At 45.7% G+C, this 16262-nt stretch overlaps 1 protein-coding gene across 1 annotated transcript in view; it reads right to left on the reverse strand.

Moving 5' to 3' along the window:
* URGCP (upregulator of cell proliferation) overlaps positions 1-15773 on the reverse strand; it is a 44871-nt gene extending 29098 nt beyond the window's left edge. Inside the window, 3 exon segments of the mRNA XM_069087564.1 lie at positions 15150-15177; positions 15180-15445; positions 15448-15773. Of these exon segments, the coding sequence (XP_068943665.1) occupies positions 15150-15177; positions 15180-15445; positions 15448-15682 (529 nt within the window). The 5' untranslated portion in view covers positions 15683-15773.
* Positions 15774-16262: the final 489 nt, after the last annotated feature.

Here is a 16262-nt window from a genome sequence, read left to right on the forward strand (position 1 = left end):
TCTCTCTCTCTCTCTCTCTCTCTCTCTCTCTCTCTCTCTCTCTCTCTGTTTCTGTCAACTAAAAGTGACTTGGGCCTAGAATAATGATAAATTAATAAAGGTAATCTCTAGTAGGCTTGTGTCATCCTGTTAGGATTTTTTTTTCTTCAACATTAAGAATGGACAGGGTGTACAAATGGATAGTGTGTTGGACCCAATGTTAAACAACTTTGGGAAACTGCAAAGTTCTTTCAGTGGTGTCAAACTCAAATAAACTTTGATGCCTGTGGGCTGAGTATTAGTTTAGAAAACTATAAATTGACATTATCTGTGTTGTGTTACATTTTTACTTATTTTGTTAAACATTTCTCAATTATATTCTGGAGTTTTGCTGGCCCCTGCTATACTACAGGTTTGATACCTCTTTGGTAAATGATCCCATGAGAGTCCTGGAATTAAAGGCCCATCTTTTTAAATACCAGTATTCTACCAATGTTGTCCTCTGACTAGGAAACATGGAACACAACATTCTTTGAAGAACCTAAAATCAACATCACACACACAGTGAGCAGTGGAGAAGTACATGGTGGGCGTGATCATATGACCATGAGGAACTTTGAAGACCAGGAGGTAGCCAGATGGTACAGTGGTTAGAGCCTTGGACTGAAGTGTCAGGAAGACCCGATTCAAATCCTACTTCGATAGTAGCTGACACTAGTTGGAAGACTCTGGTCAGACTCTGGAAGATTTTATCTCTTAAGGCCTCATCTGTAAAAATGCGGCACCTGCTTCACAGGGTTTTTGTGAGGATCAATTGAGTTAACACATAGAAAGCACTTTACAAACTTTATACACTCTAGTTATTATTACCATGAAGGTATCACCAGAGAAATATATGATAGAAGGTTTTTTTTGTTTTGTTTCTTTGTTTTTTTGGAGGGGGGAAGGTAGGACAATTGGGGTTAAGTGACTTGCCCAAGGTCAGATGGCTAGTAAGTGTTAAGTGTCTGAGGCCAGATTTGAACTCAGGTCCTCCTGACTCCAGGGCCAGTACTCTATTCAGTGTACCACCTAGCCACCCCTATGATAGAATTTTTATGCCAAGCTGATCAACAACTCTAACTTTCCCAAGGTATTCTATCGGCAAGGGCATTTATAGGTCAAGTTACCACTCTCAATTATTCATACTAACAGAAAGGGGCAGGGGTGCTGATAATCCCAAACAAAGTAAACCAAATCATCCATAACATTATAAGCAAAATACTGACCAACGTGTGGTTGGTCAGTAAGCCAACAGGCTTTTATTAAGCACTTACTCTGTACCAGGTATGGTGCCAAGCACTGGGCAGGTTTCATATAAATCTGTGAATTTGCCAGGAGTTTACTATTCAGTGAAGTCCTACTGTGAATCCTTTGGTAAAGTAATGATAGACTCTTAATTCACTCTATTTCCCAGGTACCCAGAGACACAAAGGATACTATGAGAAGGGACTCCAATTTGGTAAGGAATGCCCAGTGTGGAACGTCCCTTTTCCAACACAGATGACAGCCGTCTATTAGCAGATAAATCCTAGGGAGCTGCCCAAGGAATTAAGAGACTTGCCTAGAATCACATAGCAAGATTCCAACCCAGGTCTTCCTGCCTCTGTTTAAATGTCCTACTGCCTCTATATCCCAGGGTTTTGGGGACCAGACCCCTAATTTCATTAAAACTGGAAACTTTTATTGCCAATTCAGAACTCTCCTCTGAAACTACAGAGTTGTATGGTGGTGTTGTTCAGTTGTTTTCAGCTGTGGTCCAACTCTTTGTGACCCTTATTTGGTCCCTGGCTTCAAATATTGTCTGATCCTCATGATTCCATCAGCCTTGGGCTGGGGTGGGGAACCTTCAGCCTCCTTGAATCCACGTGTGGCCCTTTAGGTCCTCAAGTGTGGCCCTAATTAGGTCAAAGGGCTACACTTGAGGGTTCCCTGTCCTTGGCTGGGTCCTCACCTCCTCACCACCCTTGGTCCCTTTTACTGGAGGGTGGAGCCATGAACTCCCAACACCTCAGCTGGAACGTCTCATTCCTCACCTAGCTGTACTACTTGGGACCTTTTTCCATCACTAAGTACTTTCATGTACATCATGTACCTCTATTACCTTCCCTAAGCCTGCCCACCCTCCCTCTGTCTGCCTCCTTTTGTGTTTTTCCTATTAGACTGTAAGCTCCTTGGGGGCAGGGATTTTTTTGTATTTGTATTTGCACAATGCCTGGAACATAGTAGGTGCTTAATAAATGTTTATTGGGTAATTGCCTGACTACCTAGTGGTGTCACCTTGGGCACCTTAGTTTGCTCATGAGTAAAATGAGGGAGGGCAGCTAAGTGGCACCATAGTGCATAGAGCTCTGGGCCTGGAGTCATAAGACCTGAGTTCAAATGTGATCTCAGACACTCACTAGCTGTGTGACTCTGGGCAAGTCACTTCACCCTGTTTGCCTCAGTTTCCTAATCTGTAAAATGAGCTGGAGAAGGAAATGGCAAACCACTCCAGTCAAGAAAACCCCAAATGGGGTCATGGAGAGTCAGATAGGACTGAACAACAAGATTATTTCTAGGATTCTTTTTTTTTTTTTGAGGGGGAAAGGCAAGGCAATTGGGGTAATGTGACTCGCCCAAGGCCACATGGCTAGTAAGTGTGAGCAAGTGTCTGAGGCTGGATTCGAACTCAGGTCCTCCTGACTCCAGGGCTGGTGCTGTATTCACTGGGGCCACCTAGCAGCCCCAGGAATAAATATTTATTAAGCATCTATGGTATGCCAGGTACTGGTGCTAATCACTTTACGAATATTCTCTTATTTGATCCAGTTAAATTCAAAGAACTTTCCTATCTCCCCTGCCCCTCCCCCCACCATGAAGATTGTGTGATAGACAACTTCCTTTGCTACCTTAGCCATATGCCACAATAGAGAAATAGAGAAGAACACTGGATCAGGAGTCAAAGGATGTGGGTTTGAATCCTGGCTTTGCTACTTGCTATGTATAAGACTTTAGACAAATGACTTCACTTTGATTTCTTCATGAATAAAATAAAGAGGTTCTATTGATTACATGTTCTCTGATCTTTTAGTCTCATGATCCTGGGCTTCTAAGAGTGACATCCTTCCACCTTCTAAGTAGAGTGGTCCTGATGGAGCCTGAAGGCTTGTTGAATGGACAGGTGCAGTCTAACTCTGCCTGGAGGAATGTCTAGTTCCCCTGTAATGGAAATGCAAATTTGAAGATCTTCCCTGCCCCTAGGCCCTTTGATTGGCTTAAGAGACTCTGAGAACCTTCCTTGATTTGAAAATATACTCTGCCTCCTAATAGGCTGAATGTGGTCACATGGAGCCTGTGGCAGGAGGCTTTGTTTTCAGGAATGCCCACACCTTGATGCTGTGTGATTGGGCAGTGGGTCAAGAGGGTGGTTACATTCTCTGACCCGGGAGAAGGCTATATAATCCCTGATGTGAGGCTTTGCTTTGGGGCTCACTTTGAGAAGTGTTCTGTGATTTGATCAGATGAGACTCTGGGAAGCTGTTGTTGAGAGTCCCCCAGCTTTGAAAAACCCAGATGTTGATTTGGTATGGATGTAATGGTTGGACAGTTTGAAAACCTGTCTACTTGATCTGTTTCTCCGTCTTGGTAATTCTGTCTGTATACTCTGAAGTTTGGGGTACTGATCATTTTTCCCCTGAACTAGGTAAACGATATATATTTGACTGATTAAAGTAAGCTTGTTAACCCATTTTGAGTTGCTTTTCTTTAACAAAACAGATCTAAGAACCTGTGTTGGCAGCCACCCTGGGGACGCTGGGGTGCTTGCTGATACACCCCCCCAGCAAAAAGTCTCCATTGGGCTAGATTGTCCTTTCCAGAGACATGATACCTTCTTGCTCTGGTGGAAGAAATGCCTCCAGACCAGCCTGACATCTGAGTTTCTAAACACCAGAAGTGTTGGTCTCCCACCTGATTCCCCTCTATCTCCTTGTAACTCCTGCACTTTCCATCGCCATCCCCCCATGCCTGAAATTCTCTCTCCACTTCCTTCTACACAAAGCCTTTTCCCAATCCCCCTTAATGCTTCCTGTGATTACCTCCAATTTATCACTCTATCATTTATATGTAGTTGTTAGCATGTTATCTTCCCTGTTCCACCATTTTTATTTTTGATTTTGTTTTATTTTGTTTCCCTTTCTTTGTATGCCAGAACTTAGCATGGTCCCTGGAACATAGTAGGCACTTAATGATGCTTGTTGATTTGGTACATCAACAAATTTTCGGGGAGGCTAGGTGGTGCAGTGAATACAGCACTGGCCCTGGAGTCAGGAGGACCTGAGTTCAAATACGGCCTCAGACACCACACACACACACACACACACACACACACACACACACACACACACAACTAGCCATGTGACCTTGAGCAAATCACTTAACCCCAATCGCTCCTCCAAAAAACAAAAAAGAAACTGTCATCATATGAGGAGGCTCAGAGATATAAAAGTGAGTTCTTAACTATTTCTAAATGTCTAATGGAAATCAGTAGGATCGGTTTTGACATGCAAACATGCATTATAAATCCCTGAATGGGGATTCATCCTCTGTATAGCTGCCAAATTGATATTCCTAAAGTACAGGTCTGTCCATGTCACCTTTTGGCTCCTAGAATTAAAATACAAACTCCTCCGTTTCGCAATTAAAGCCCATCACAATCTGGCTCCAGACTGCCTTTGCTGGCTAATTACACATTACTTCTCCCCTTGCACTCTGCTCCTGGCCAAACTGCTCTAATTGTTCTGAGGAGACAACAGTCATCTCCCACCTCCATACCTTTGTACACACTGCTCCCCATTCCTGGAATGCCTGCCCTCTGCCACTTTCTATGAGAAGTCTTCCATTCCCCCAGGTGTTATTATTTTGCTCTTCTCACTCCTTGCCGTCTACTCCCCTCTCCTCCACCTCTGTGATTTTATTTTGTATATCTCCTGCATTTACTTATCTGTGGACAGGAAGTAACTCTATTCAAACTGAAAATGAGCCCCTAGAGGGCAAAGGCTGACTCACTTTGGGATTTATATTTTTAGTACTTGGCTTAATGCCTGGCACAGAGTAGGGACTTAATAAGTACTTACTAATTGATTGACAGATATTGTCAAGGGAAGTGGTGTCAAAGGCTGGTAGAAGGTGGAGGGAGAAGAACCAGATGGATGGGGGGTATAAACAGGTGAAGGGGGAAGCTAGGGCGGGGGCGGAGATAGGAACCACAAAGCTAATCAGAAACCATTGGTCCCTGACTCTTAGTTCCCTCATCTTCTGGTCTGGTTTCTCATCCCTGCCTGACTTGACCTCCCAGACTTTGGACCTTGTTATATGCCTGGATTTCTCAGCCCATATATTTCTCCCTGCTTCCATTGCCTTCACTAACTTTTCTAACTTTGCTCCACCTGACTGAAGGCATTGATTATTCAGATCTCCTTCTTCCTAGACCAGGACTTTTTAACCTTTCTCTGTGTCACAGACATCCCCGCCTCCAGCCCATGGTTGATGAAGCCCATGCAGCACCCCCTTCTCAGAATCATGTTTTTAACTAATCAGAGAGAATGCTAAATTTTCAATTAGAAATGAGCGAAAATAAAGTTGTCATTCTCCACCCCTCCCCCCTCCAAAGGTCATGTGCCTCCAGAAATCTATCCAATGACCTTAGTAGACCCCAGGTGAAAAATATCTTATCTAGATTAACTCTCTGTCCTGGCTTCTCCTGATGTCTTAACCTCTTACCACCCACATCTAATTTGAAAGTGGGAGGTAAAGTCTGTTGGACAAACCAGGAAAAAAAACAGGAGGAAGAACAGACTGTTCATGGTATTTGAATCCAAAGACAACCTCTCTAGAGAGTCTATGTCAAAAGCTGGAGAGAGGAAAAGAGAAAGAAATCAGTTGGCCATGAGCCCAGTTGGTGGGGGAGGGGACAATGAAGTCAGTAGGATCTCAACCAGAAGTTCAAGGGGTACAGCTGGGGCCCACACAGGAAAAATGCTTAATCCTCCCATAATACAAAAGAGGAACTGAAGGCAGCAGCACTAGCCTTTGCAGATTCGTGGAGAAGTACAACTCTGTGCCGCAGGTGGGACAGATGTTACTAGTCCCACTTTACAGATGGGAAAATTGAGACCTGTACACTTTTCAGTGATTTGCTCAGGGTCACGGAGCTTGTTCAGCGTCAGGCAGACTTCCGGTGGACTGTCCAGAACCATGACTTGGAAGGTCAGGCCGGAAGTCAGGGGTGGGGACATGAAGGAAGGCATGACCTTGGGGGAGGTCACCCAACTCTTCCAAGCCCCAGATTCTTCAACTAGAAAATGAATGGGTTTAACCATTTTGTGTCCTGGACCCCTTGGGTAGTCAGGTGAAGCCTAAGGGCTCCTTCTCAGAATTGTGTTTTCTTATTAGAAAATACAAAATACATAGAACTGATTGCAGAGGAAAACAATTATGTTGAAATACATTTACAAAAAAGTTCATGAACCCTAGGTTAAAAATTCCCAGATTAAATGATGAAGCCTTAGGTCCCTTTTAGCTATAATCTTAAATTCTAGACTCTCTGGGCCTCAGTTTCCTTATCCATAAAATGAGACTAGACCAGATGACATGGTTCTAAATCTATGATCCTAGGACACTATTAATCGCTAACATTTACATAACAGCTACTATGCCTCAGGCCCAGCGCTAAGCCATTTACAATTATTGTCTCATTTAATCCTCATAACAACCCTTCCTGGTAGATGCTGTTATTATCTCCATTTTGGGGATAAGGAAACTGAGGTAAATAGAAGTTAAGCGACTTGCCCAGGGTCACCCTGCTAGCAAGAGTCTTGAAGAGCTGGATTTGAACTCAGGTCTTCCTGACTCTATACCTAACACTTTATCCATGGAGCTACCTAGCTGTCTCTGAAATATATCCTGAAGACAGACTTGTCTCCCAAAGCAAACAAAAAAGCTCCTTTCATTACATCATTCTCCTGCTTTAAAATTCTAAACAATTTTCTGTTTCCTAGAAGATAAAATCCAGATTTGTTATTAGCCTGGCACTCCGGGGCTTCTGTAATATGGCCCCAACCTACACCAACTGCTTAGCTGCCCAGATCTCAAGCTCCCATCAAACTGGTCTACTTGGCATCTCTTGAACATGCCCTTCCTCTTGTGCTGGGTACGATATCTCTTCCCATCACCCCATATCCAGCCTGCTCCTCTCTGCTAGTCCAAATCCTACCCAACATTGAAGACCAAAATAAAAAAGTAAATTCAGAACAAAGCCACAATATGCCATGGCAGACCCCAAAAGCTAATGCTCCCCTTGGCTACCTTGAGAGTGGAATGTTCAAAATGAGACAAGGGAGAATTCCATTACATCCTACCCTAGTCAGACCATATCTGAACATTCCATTTTAGAAAAGACATTGATAAGCTAGAGAGGGAGTACTCAGAGGAAGAGAAGCAGGGTGATGAAGGGCTTCAGATCACCAGGAAGACCACTTATAGGCATGGGGGATGGGAGAAGAACAAATTTAGGAAGCAATATACACAATGGTGCCAACAAGGTATAAATATAGTCAATTTGAAAAGGCAACAAAACCCTGGCCAAATAATGAAACACACCATCAAAGGTGGGGATACAGCCCTTCTTTTTGTTGATAGTTTTTGATTGGAGGGGAGTGGGGGTGGGTGGGAGGTAGAGAGGACAAGGATGTGTCATGTGGGGTTTTTTGGGTTTTTTTGCTTTTTGGAGAGGGGAAGGCAGGGCATTTTGGGTTAAGTGACTTGCCCAAGGTCACACGGTTAGTTTTTGTGTTGTGTCTGAGGCCGGATTTGAATTCAGGTCCTCCTGACTCCAGGGCCTGTGCTCTATTCACTGTGCCACCTAGCTGCCCCTCATGTGGGTTTTTTAAAAAAAAAATTATATTACCAAAAAACAGAGACTGAATTCTATGAAACAATAATGACTACCATACAGTGCTGAAAGGTTTGCAAAGAATTTCTCATATATTTTCTCATTTGAGCCCTCATCTTGTACTTAAGCTCTAGGAGCTCATTTGGTGATCCATTTGTTTCCAAGGGCTCTCTTACCATCTCTGTGAAGATGACTTACACATATGCATACATACATAGACATACATATATGTGTATATGTGCGTGTATCTATATATCCAGCTCCAGTCTCTCTCCTGAGCTAAAGTCACATGTTTTCACAGCCTCTTGGACATTCCACCTCCAGATACCCCAAACAATTTATGATTCCCTCCTGCCCCCTTATTATTGAGGTCACCACAATCACTCAGCCTAACCACAGTGTTATGCCTAACTGCTCCCTCTCATCTATCACCCCATACCCATTCCTTTGCCAAGTCTCTTCTGTCTTCACAGCATCTCCCTACATACAGAACCCTAACCCTCATCATCTCTCACCTGGATTCGTTGGTCTCCCTTGCCAGCCTAACTGGCCTCAAATCTCTTTCCACAGCAATCCATCCTCCACTCAGTGGCAAAGGGGATTTTTCTAACACACAGGTCTGAATCACATCCCTCCTTTGCTCAATGAGCTCAGGTAGCCCCTATTACCTCTAAGATTAAAAAAAAAGTCATTTTTTCAACATTTAATTCTTCATGAACTAGACCCTTTCTACTTTTCCCATTTTCTCAACATTTGACTCTCCCCTCCACACATTTTATGGTCTAGCTACAGGGGCTTACATTAAATCCCTTGATTTCACATTCCCTTCCTATCTTTGTGCTTTTGCCATGGCTTGCCCTCATCCCTAGAATGCTCTGACCCTTGGAAGATGACCTTCAATCTTTGGTTTCTCTGGCTTCTATCAAACCTTAATCCAAAGCTCATCTTGCAAGGGGTATTTGGTTGACCTAGCAACCAAAGCCTCCCCTTTCAGCTCATCTTCCCATCTGCTCTGTATGTATCCTGTATGTTCCTAGTTACTTATTGTCTCCTCTACCAGAATGTAAGCTTCTTGAAGGCAGGAACTGTTCTTTGTCTTTCTTTGTATCTCTAGCGCTTAACACAGAGCCTGGTATACAGTAAGCACTTAATAAATGCTTGTTTGGTTCTTTCCTGGACCCTTTTCTCTTTTCCCTCTATACCATTTCTCTTGGTGATCTCATCAACTCCCATGGATTAAATTTTCAACTCTAAGCTGATGGTTCTCAGATCTACTTGCCCAGCCTTAACCTCTCTCCTGACCTCCAGTCTTGCATCTCTATTAGACACCTCGAATTGGATGTGCCATAAACATCTTAAAATCAACATGTCCAAAATGGAATTCATTATCTTTGCCCCAAACACTTCCTTTTATCTCTTACCCCCAATATCCAATATGGTGGGTGCCAAGGCCTGTCAATTTCGCCTTTGTAGCATCTCTTGAATACACTCCCTTCTCTTCTCTGGCCCTGCCACCACCCGGGTGAAGGTCCCAAACACCTCACTCCTGGACTATTGTCGTTGCCTGAGGGGTGGGTCTGCCGACCTCCAGTCTAACCCTAACCCTAACCCTCTCTCCAAAGTATCCACATTCAGCCTCTAAAGTGACCTTCCTAAAGCACAGGTCCTACCATATCACCCTCCCTTATTAAAAGACAAAGAAAATCATCTCTACACTGACAATCTGATAAAATAGACATTATTTCCTCTGGGTTCCTCACCTTTCTTCAGAAAGGAGGGAGATATATGACATCATCTCTTCTCCAGGGCCATTATTAATTTTTCACTTACTCAGAGTCGGAGTATTTTTTAGAGATCTTTTCATTTGCATTGCTGTTGTCACAATGTATGTCATTATGGTCCCGTTTCTTTCACACCACGTCTGTTCATAAACACTGTACTTTGTAAGAGGATGTCTTGGAAAGTAGGTTATGTCCAAGCAAAATATATCACTGAATTAAAAAAAAACTAAAAAGAATAGACTGGGGGGGCGGGGGGTGTGGGGAAGAATTATGATAGCTGCCTTCAAATATTTGGGAGTTCTTGGAATAGTGATTAGAAAAACAAAAAAAATTTAAAAAGGGGGTAGCTGGGTGTCATTGTGGATAGCGCACTGGGCCAGAAGTCACCTGAGTTTAAATCTGGCCTCAGACATTTATTAGCCATTTGCTCCTGGGCAAGCCACTCAACCCCAATTGCCTCCCAAAAAAGATAAATAAAATGAAATCAATTAGACTTTGGCTTGGCCCCATGGGGCAGAACAATGAGTTGCAAGTTGTAGGGGGAAAGATTTAGGCTTGATGTCAGGAAAAACTTTTTTAATAATTAGAGCCATCAAAGATGAAGGGCTTCTACAGATAGAGTGAGATTCCCATCACTGGAGGTATTCCAGTGAAGGCAGATTGATGAACCCTCATTGGGGATATATCATGGAGGGGAGTCTGGTTCAGATCTAGGTTGTAGGAGATGGCCTTGAGGTCTTTGCCAACCAAGAGAGTTTCTGTGATTCTATGAAAATCCTCCTCTGGCTTCCGAGGTTACTAGGTACAGTCTACAGTGCCTGGCACATAGTAGGCACTCAATAAATGTTGATTGATTAACCTCCCCTTCTTCTCAGTGACTTTAGCACTTTGGCCTGTAATATCCCTTTAGCAACTAACCTGCACACCACTTTATGACCTTGCTAGGACTATTTGTTGTTTATCTTTCAGCAGGATGTAGTATATAGGGGTGCTGGCCTTGAACCTGGGAAGCCTGGGGGGTGGGTCAGTCCTACCCCTGACATAAACTGACCCTGACCAGGTCACCTAACCTCTCTGTACTTTAGGCAACTATTTTTGAAGACTCTTTATTACAGATGAGCTGTCATCCACCTTTGGGAGAGGACTTCTCCTTACCTGGGAGTTCCCCAAATTAATGAAATCACAAGTACAATCCCTACCTCTTCCTGACATAATTGAACTTTTTGAATTGCTATATTCATGGTCTTTCCAAATATATTCAAAGTCCCTAGAAGGCAGGGACTTGCCTTAAACTCTGTGTCACTAGAGAGGCCAACACAGGACAGATGCTTACCAATCCAGACCAAGGGATTCCCATAAGCTGCAGCTCCTACAGGGGAGAAAGCCAGGTTCTAGAGGGGCTCGTTCCTTTACTGCTGGCAGTCTAGGTAGCATCTGGTCCTCAGCATTTCTTAGTCTTTGGGCTCAATGAGTAGCATCCTCCTAAAACCCCACCTCCCTTCTACTGGGAACACCCAGTAGACATGGTAGTAGGAACATGGTGACCAGCTCCAAATCAGGCTTCAATCTCTTCTCTCCTCCTTTGGAAAATCATCCATTAGGATATATCCTCTGAACTCAGCACATAACAGGCCGGTAGGTGGGGCAATAGATAAGAGCAATAGGTCTGGAGTCAGGAAGACCCGATTTCAAATCCAGCCTCAGACACTTACTAGCTGTCTGATCCTGGACACATCACTTAATCTCTGCCTACCTGGGTTTCATCTATAAAAGGGGGGTAATAATAGCACCTGTCTCCCAGGTCTCAGGGTTGTTGTGAGGCTCAAGGGAGATAACATTTGTAAAGGTCTTTGCAAATCTTAAAATGATTTCTAAATGCTAGCTACAATTAATTATAGTAAGCACATAAAACTTTAAAAACTGGGCTACTCTACTCATTTACAAGTCCAATCATCTGCTCTCTACCCTACCCTCACTCCATCTCTTCCGCAAAGGTCCTTCTTTCTTCCTTCTTTTTTCTATTTTTGTTTTCTTCTTTTGAGGTAGTTAGGGTTAAGTGACTTGCCCAGGGTCACATGGCTAGTAAGTGTCTGGGGCTGGTTTTGAACTCAGGTCCTCCTGATTCCAGGGCCAGTGCTCTATCCACTATGGTGCCCCAAAGGTCCTTACTGCTATGGAGGGCATTGACATCCTCCAAGCTCCCTAGCTTTGAAACCCTGACTGTATTTTAGATGCTTCCCTCTCCTGAATGTCCAATCAACTCTAGCAGGTCTTGGATAAGATCTAATCTGGGATAAAATACAACAAGCTCTTCAGCCTGGCATTTCAAGCCCTCCATGATCTTTTTTCCAGCCTCCATCTCTGGCTCCATCTTCCCTTCTCCCGCTATATTTCATTTCCTATCTCCTTTCAGATCCTTACATTCCTTTAAAACTCACCTTTTCCTACCAAGCTCTCTTGTTCTCCCTACATGTTAATTCTCTCTCCCTCCTTAAATTACCTTGGACTTATCTCTGTACACTATAACTAATCCCTTCCTCCTCCCAGTGGAATATAAGCTCTTTGAGGACAGGAACTGGTTTGGGGGGGAGGGAAGGGGACTTTATATCTCCAGCACTGGCACTATGCCTGGTACATAATAGGGGCTTTCTATAATAAGAGTTTGTTGAATTGTCGGCTTCTCCATGGCAGAGGAGCCTGGCTTTTGATGCATCTGGCAGACCTATAGGGGAGAGCGGGTCACTGCATTGCATAGGCCTGGACTAGGGCCCTGCCATGCAGGCTCCCTCTCCCACATTCTCAGGAAATCCTGGACTTATTCCAGAACCAGGACAGGAAAGAAGCTCCCTGCCCTGCCCTGCCTTGCCCTGCCCTACTGCCCTGCTAGGCCCTCACCCTGTCTCACTCTCTTCCTCTGAAGCCTGGATCACAGGGGCTGGGGTGCACCTGTGCTATAGAACCTGGAACTCAAGGATGCACTTGGGGGACTTCCCCATTTGTATGCTGCTGACTTCATAAATTCCCAGCCTTTTTTTTTTTTTGCTTTTTGGAGGGCAATTGGGGTTGAGTGACTTGCCCAAGGTCACATGGCTAGTATTTGTGTTAAGTGTCTGAGGCTGGATTTGAACTCAGGTCCTCCTGACTCCAGGGCCAGTGCTCTACTCAGTTCACCACCTAGCCACCCCAGACTCCCAGTGTTTTGTTAAGTGCTGAGTAGCCCTGTAATTGGCTGTTATGTAGATAGCTATACTGCCTTGTCCCCATCTTCAAGTAACTTACAAGTGAATAGATAACTATGGGAAAATCTCTGGGTGGGAAGGAAGAGGCCCAAGCTTGAATCCCAGCTCCTAGTTTACTATGTGATTTTGGATAAATCGCCCAACCTTGGCTTACTCATCTATAAAATGGGGCTGTGGAGTTGTTGGGTAAGATGATGTCCAAAGTCCCTTATAGCCATAACAGTCTTTGAAATGACACACATATAAACAATTTGACGAAGGAGCCACATGGCTTTAGTCATCAGTTACTCAATTTCTCTAGGCTTCTAATTCCTTAAGCAGCAAAGATGGGAGAGTTGGCCTAAGGCAGGGATTGTAAACACCATTTTGATAACTGTATTTCAATATAATTGGTTTCCTTTGTAATCTGATTTATTTTGTGCCTTTAAAGGCCTTCTTCTTAGAAGGTGGGTCTATAGGTTATGCCAGAATGCCAAAGGGTTCCATGATACACAAAAAGTTAAGAAGGCTAGACCCAGACATTCTCAAAGACCCTACCTCTAATCTGCAGAGGCACCGGGGCATAGGGGACTGAATGCTGGCCCTGGAAGTGGAAGGACTGGGTTCAAAAACCTACTAATGACTAGCTATGTGACCCTAGAGGTATTGGAACTTTTCTGAACCTGTTTTCCCCATCTGTGAAATGGTAATGGTAATGTATGGACCACCTGCTTTCAAAGTGAAGCAGCTTTGTAAATGCCCACAAACAGGTGATATTCTATTAGGAGAAATGCCAATAAATGCTAAGAACAGCAGAAAAAAGCAGAATTAGCTTGAGTCACAAGAATGGCAGTGGGGTTCTCCAGGCTCTTTGGGTAGTTTTCATAGCTAAATTCCTCTTCAGATCCTTGGAAGATCACTGAACCTCTAAGAACTCAAGACTTCTCCCAGAAGGAGCTAGCCAGGGGGATAGTTCCTACTCCCTCCCTCCCCTAAGCCTCTCATGATTCCCCTACCAACAGCACCTCCACCCTAGCTCTTAGAGTGGGTCAGCACTGAAAATGGGGTCTCTGCAGTCAGCCTCATCTGGCTTAGGATTCTTTCCCTTAGCTATATGACTAACCTTATATTACTCAATGAAACAGTTTGCCCAAATGTATGGGTCAGTGTGTTTGTGTGTGTGTGTGTGTGTGTGTGTGTGTGTGTGTGTGCTTTGTGTTGCTGGGGGGTGGGAGTGGAGAGGTACTAGACTCAAACAGAGTTAGAATTTACTGGGAGCCCAGACACCACAGGATCCCTGCTCTAGAGCTTAGAAGGAATGGAAATGATTATCAGAAGGGGAAAATGAGGCCCAGAGATGATGCCCTAACTTGCCCAAGATCACACACTGAAGTGACAGGAGAAGTGAAGGACCACACACTTCCCCAGGACCACACACTGCTGGACAATCCAGCGTGGAACTCGGGCCCTCTAGATGCCCTGCCAGTCCAAGGGTTCTTCCTGTCAGTTACTAGCCATAAGGCTTCCCTCTCCCTGGAGCCTAGAAAAACAGACCTTGTCTGATTGCAGGACCAGGAGTCTGGCCCAAGAACCTAGGGCAGTCTGGAAGGAAGCAGGCCCGTTTGCTCCCACAGGCCAGGAGCTATCCCTGAAGAGATTCCCAAGCACTCCTCCCAAGAGTAATATATAGCCCCGGGCTTCTGAACGCCAGCAGGCTTCCGAGCTCCCTTCAGATGACTGTTTTTGTTGTCTCCCCCTCCTCCCCCCCCCCTTCAGTGACTGGACCCGAATGTACAGGCTATGTCTCAAAGGTCAGAGGTGACTGAGACGCACCAGTGGTTAGGTTCTGGCTCTCCCTCGGGGCGGAGGACAAAGGTGTGTGGGGGAAGGCTAAGCACTTGGGCCAGGCCCATGTTCAAGAGCTGAGCCCTGGGAGCAGCTCTGCCTTTTAGCGTCCACCCAGCAAGGAAACAGTTAAAGAAACCGGCTATTCAGGCCTCCTGAGCTGTGAGCTCAGAAATTTCCACTAGGATTAGATTCCCTTCAACTGGAAAGTCAGGCCAAAGTGTCTCCCGGAGCCAGTGCGGCCCTCCTCCGCGGGGCCCTGGCTAGGCTGGGAGGTCCCTGGCCGTCCAGATGCAGGCATCAGAGACGGTTAGACAGAGGAGGATGAGCTGGGAGCTCAGGAGCAGCACTCACCCTGGAGACGCCATCGAAGCCGGGCAGGGCAGGGCGGGCAGGCGAGGTCTGGGCTCCGGCTCCGGCTCCGGCTCCGGCTCCGGCTCCGGCCCCCCGGCTGCTCCGGTTTCCTCTGGTGCAGAACGGTGAGTCACTCTGACTCGGGCTCGGAAAGGAAAGCCCTAGGGTGGAGCTTGCCCCTAAGATAACTAGGGATTGCACAACCGGCCCTGCTCCAGGGCTCTGCTCCAGGGACTGCGCTGGCTGGGGATGAGCCGGGCGGCGGCGGCGGCGGCGGACATGTGGGGATGGAGCTTGGGCACCTCGCATCCTCGCTGGCCAGGAGCTCCGGCAGCCGAGTGGGGGGCGGGCGCGCCGGGGTAGGAGGAGGGGTGCGGCCGGGGGCCTCGCCTCCCCTCCTCCCCGGGGCAGAGCTGACCCCGAGGACTCTCCCGGTGGCCCTGTCTCCTCGCGGAGGACCAGCTGTCCACCTGGCCTAGAAGGGGCAAGGACCCGGTCGGAGGCTCCCTCTGCAGCCTTTTGAGAAGCAGCATGGCACGTAGCAGGAGCTCAACAAATAAATAGGCTCTGAGGGCTGCCAGGGACCTTAGTGATCGTCCGGTCCAACCGTCATTGCTCTCCCGCTGAGCCGCAGATGCGTGAATGAATCAGAGAAATTCACATCCGAGCAATTCACAAGCACGTGACTCCTCCAAACCGCAGGTGCATTTAAACCCAGAGCTAGACCATTTCTCTATGAGGAGGGATGGGGGGGGAAGGGGACAAGCCTTTATTAAGCACCTACTATGTGCCAGGCACTGTGCAGTGCAGATATTATCCCATTTGATCCTCAAAACCTTGGAGGTATTTCCATTCCCATTTAACAGTTAAAGAAACGGAGGCAAACAGGTTAGGTGACTTCTCCAGGGTCAACATAGCCAGGAAGTATCTGAGGTCCAATCTGAACTCAGGTCTTCCTGACTCCAGGTCCACCAGCTTATCCACTGTGTCACCCAACTAGCTGCCATATGGCACAGAGGTGCATAACCCTTTTTTGCATCATGGACCCCTTTGACAGTCTGGTAAAGACTGTGGACCCCTTATCAGAATCATGTTTTTAAATGCACAAAGTAA

Source organism: Petaurus breviceps, unplaced genomic scaffold (genome assembly GCF_028583685.1).
Source record: "Petaurus breviceps papuanus isolate PSGF00001 unplaced genomic scaffold, PetGlider_PUasm1.0 182, whole genome shotgun sequence".
NCBI lineage: Eukaryota > Metazoa > Chordata > Mammalia > Diprotodontia > Petauridae > Petaurus > Petaurus breviceps.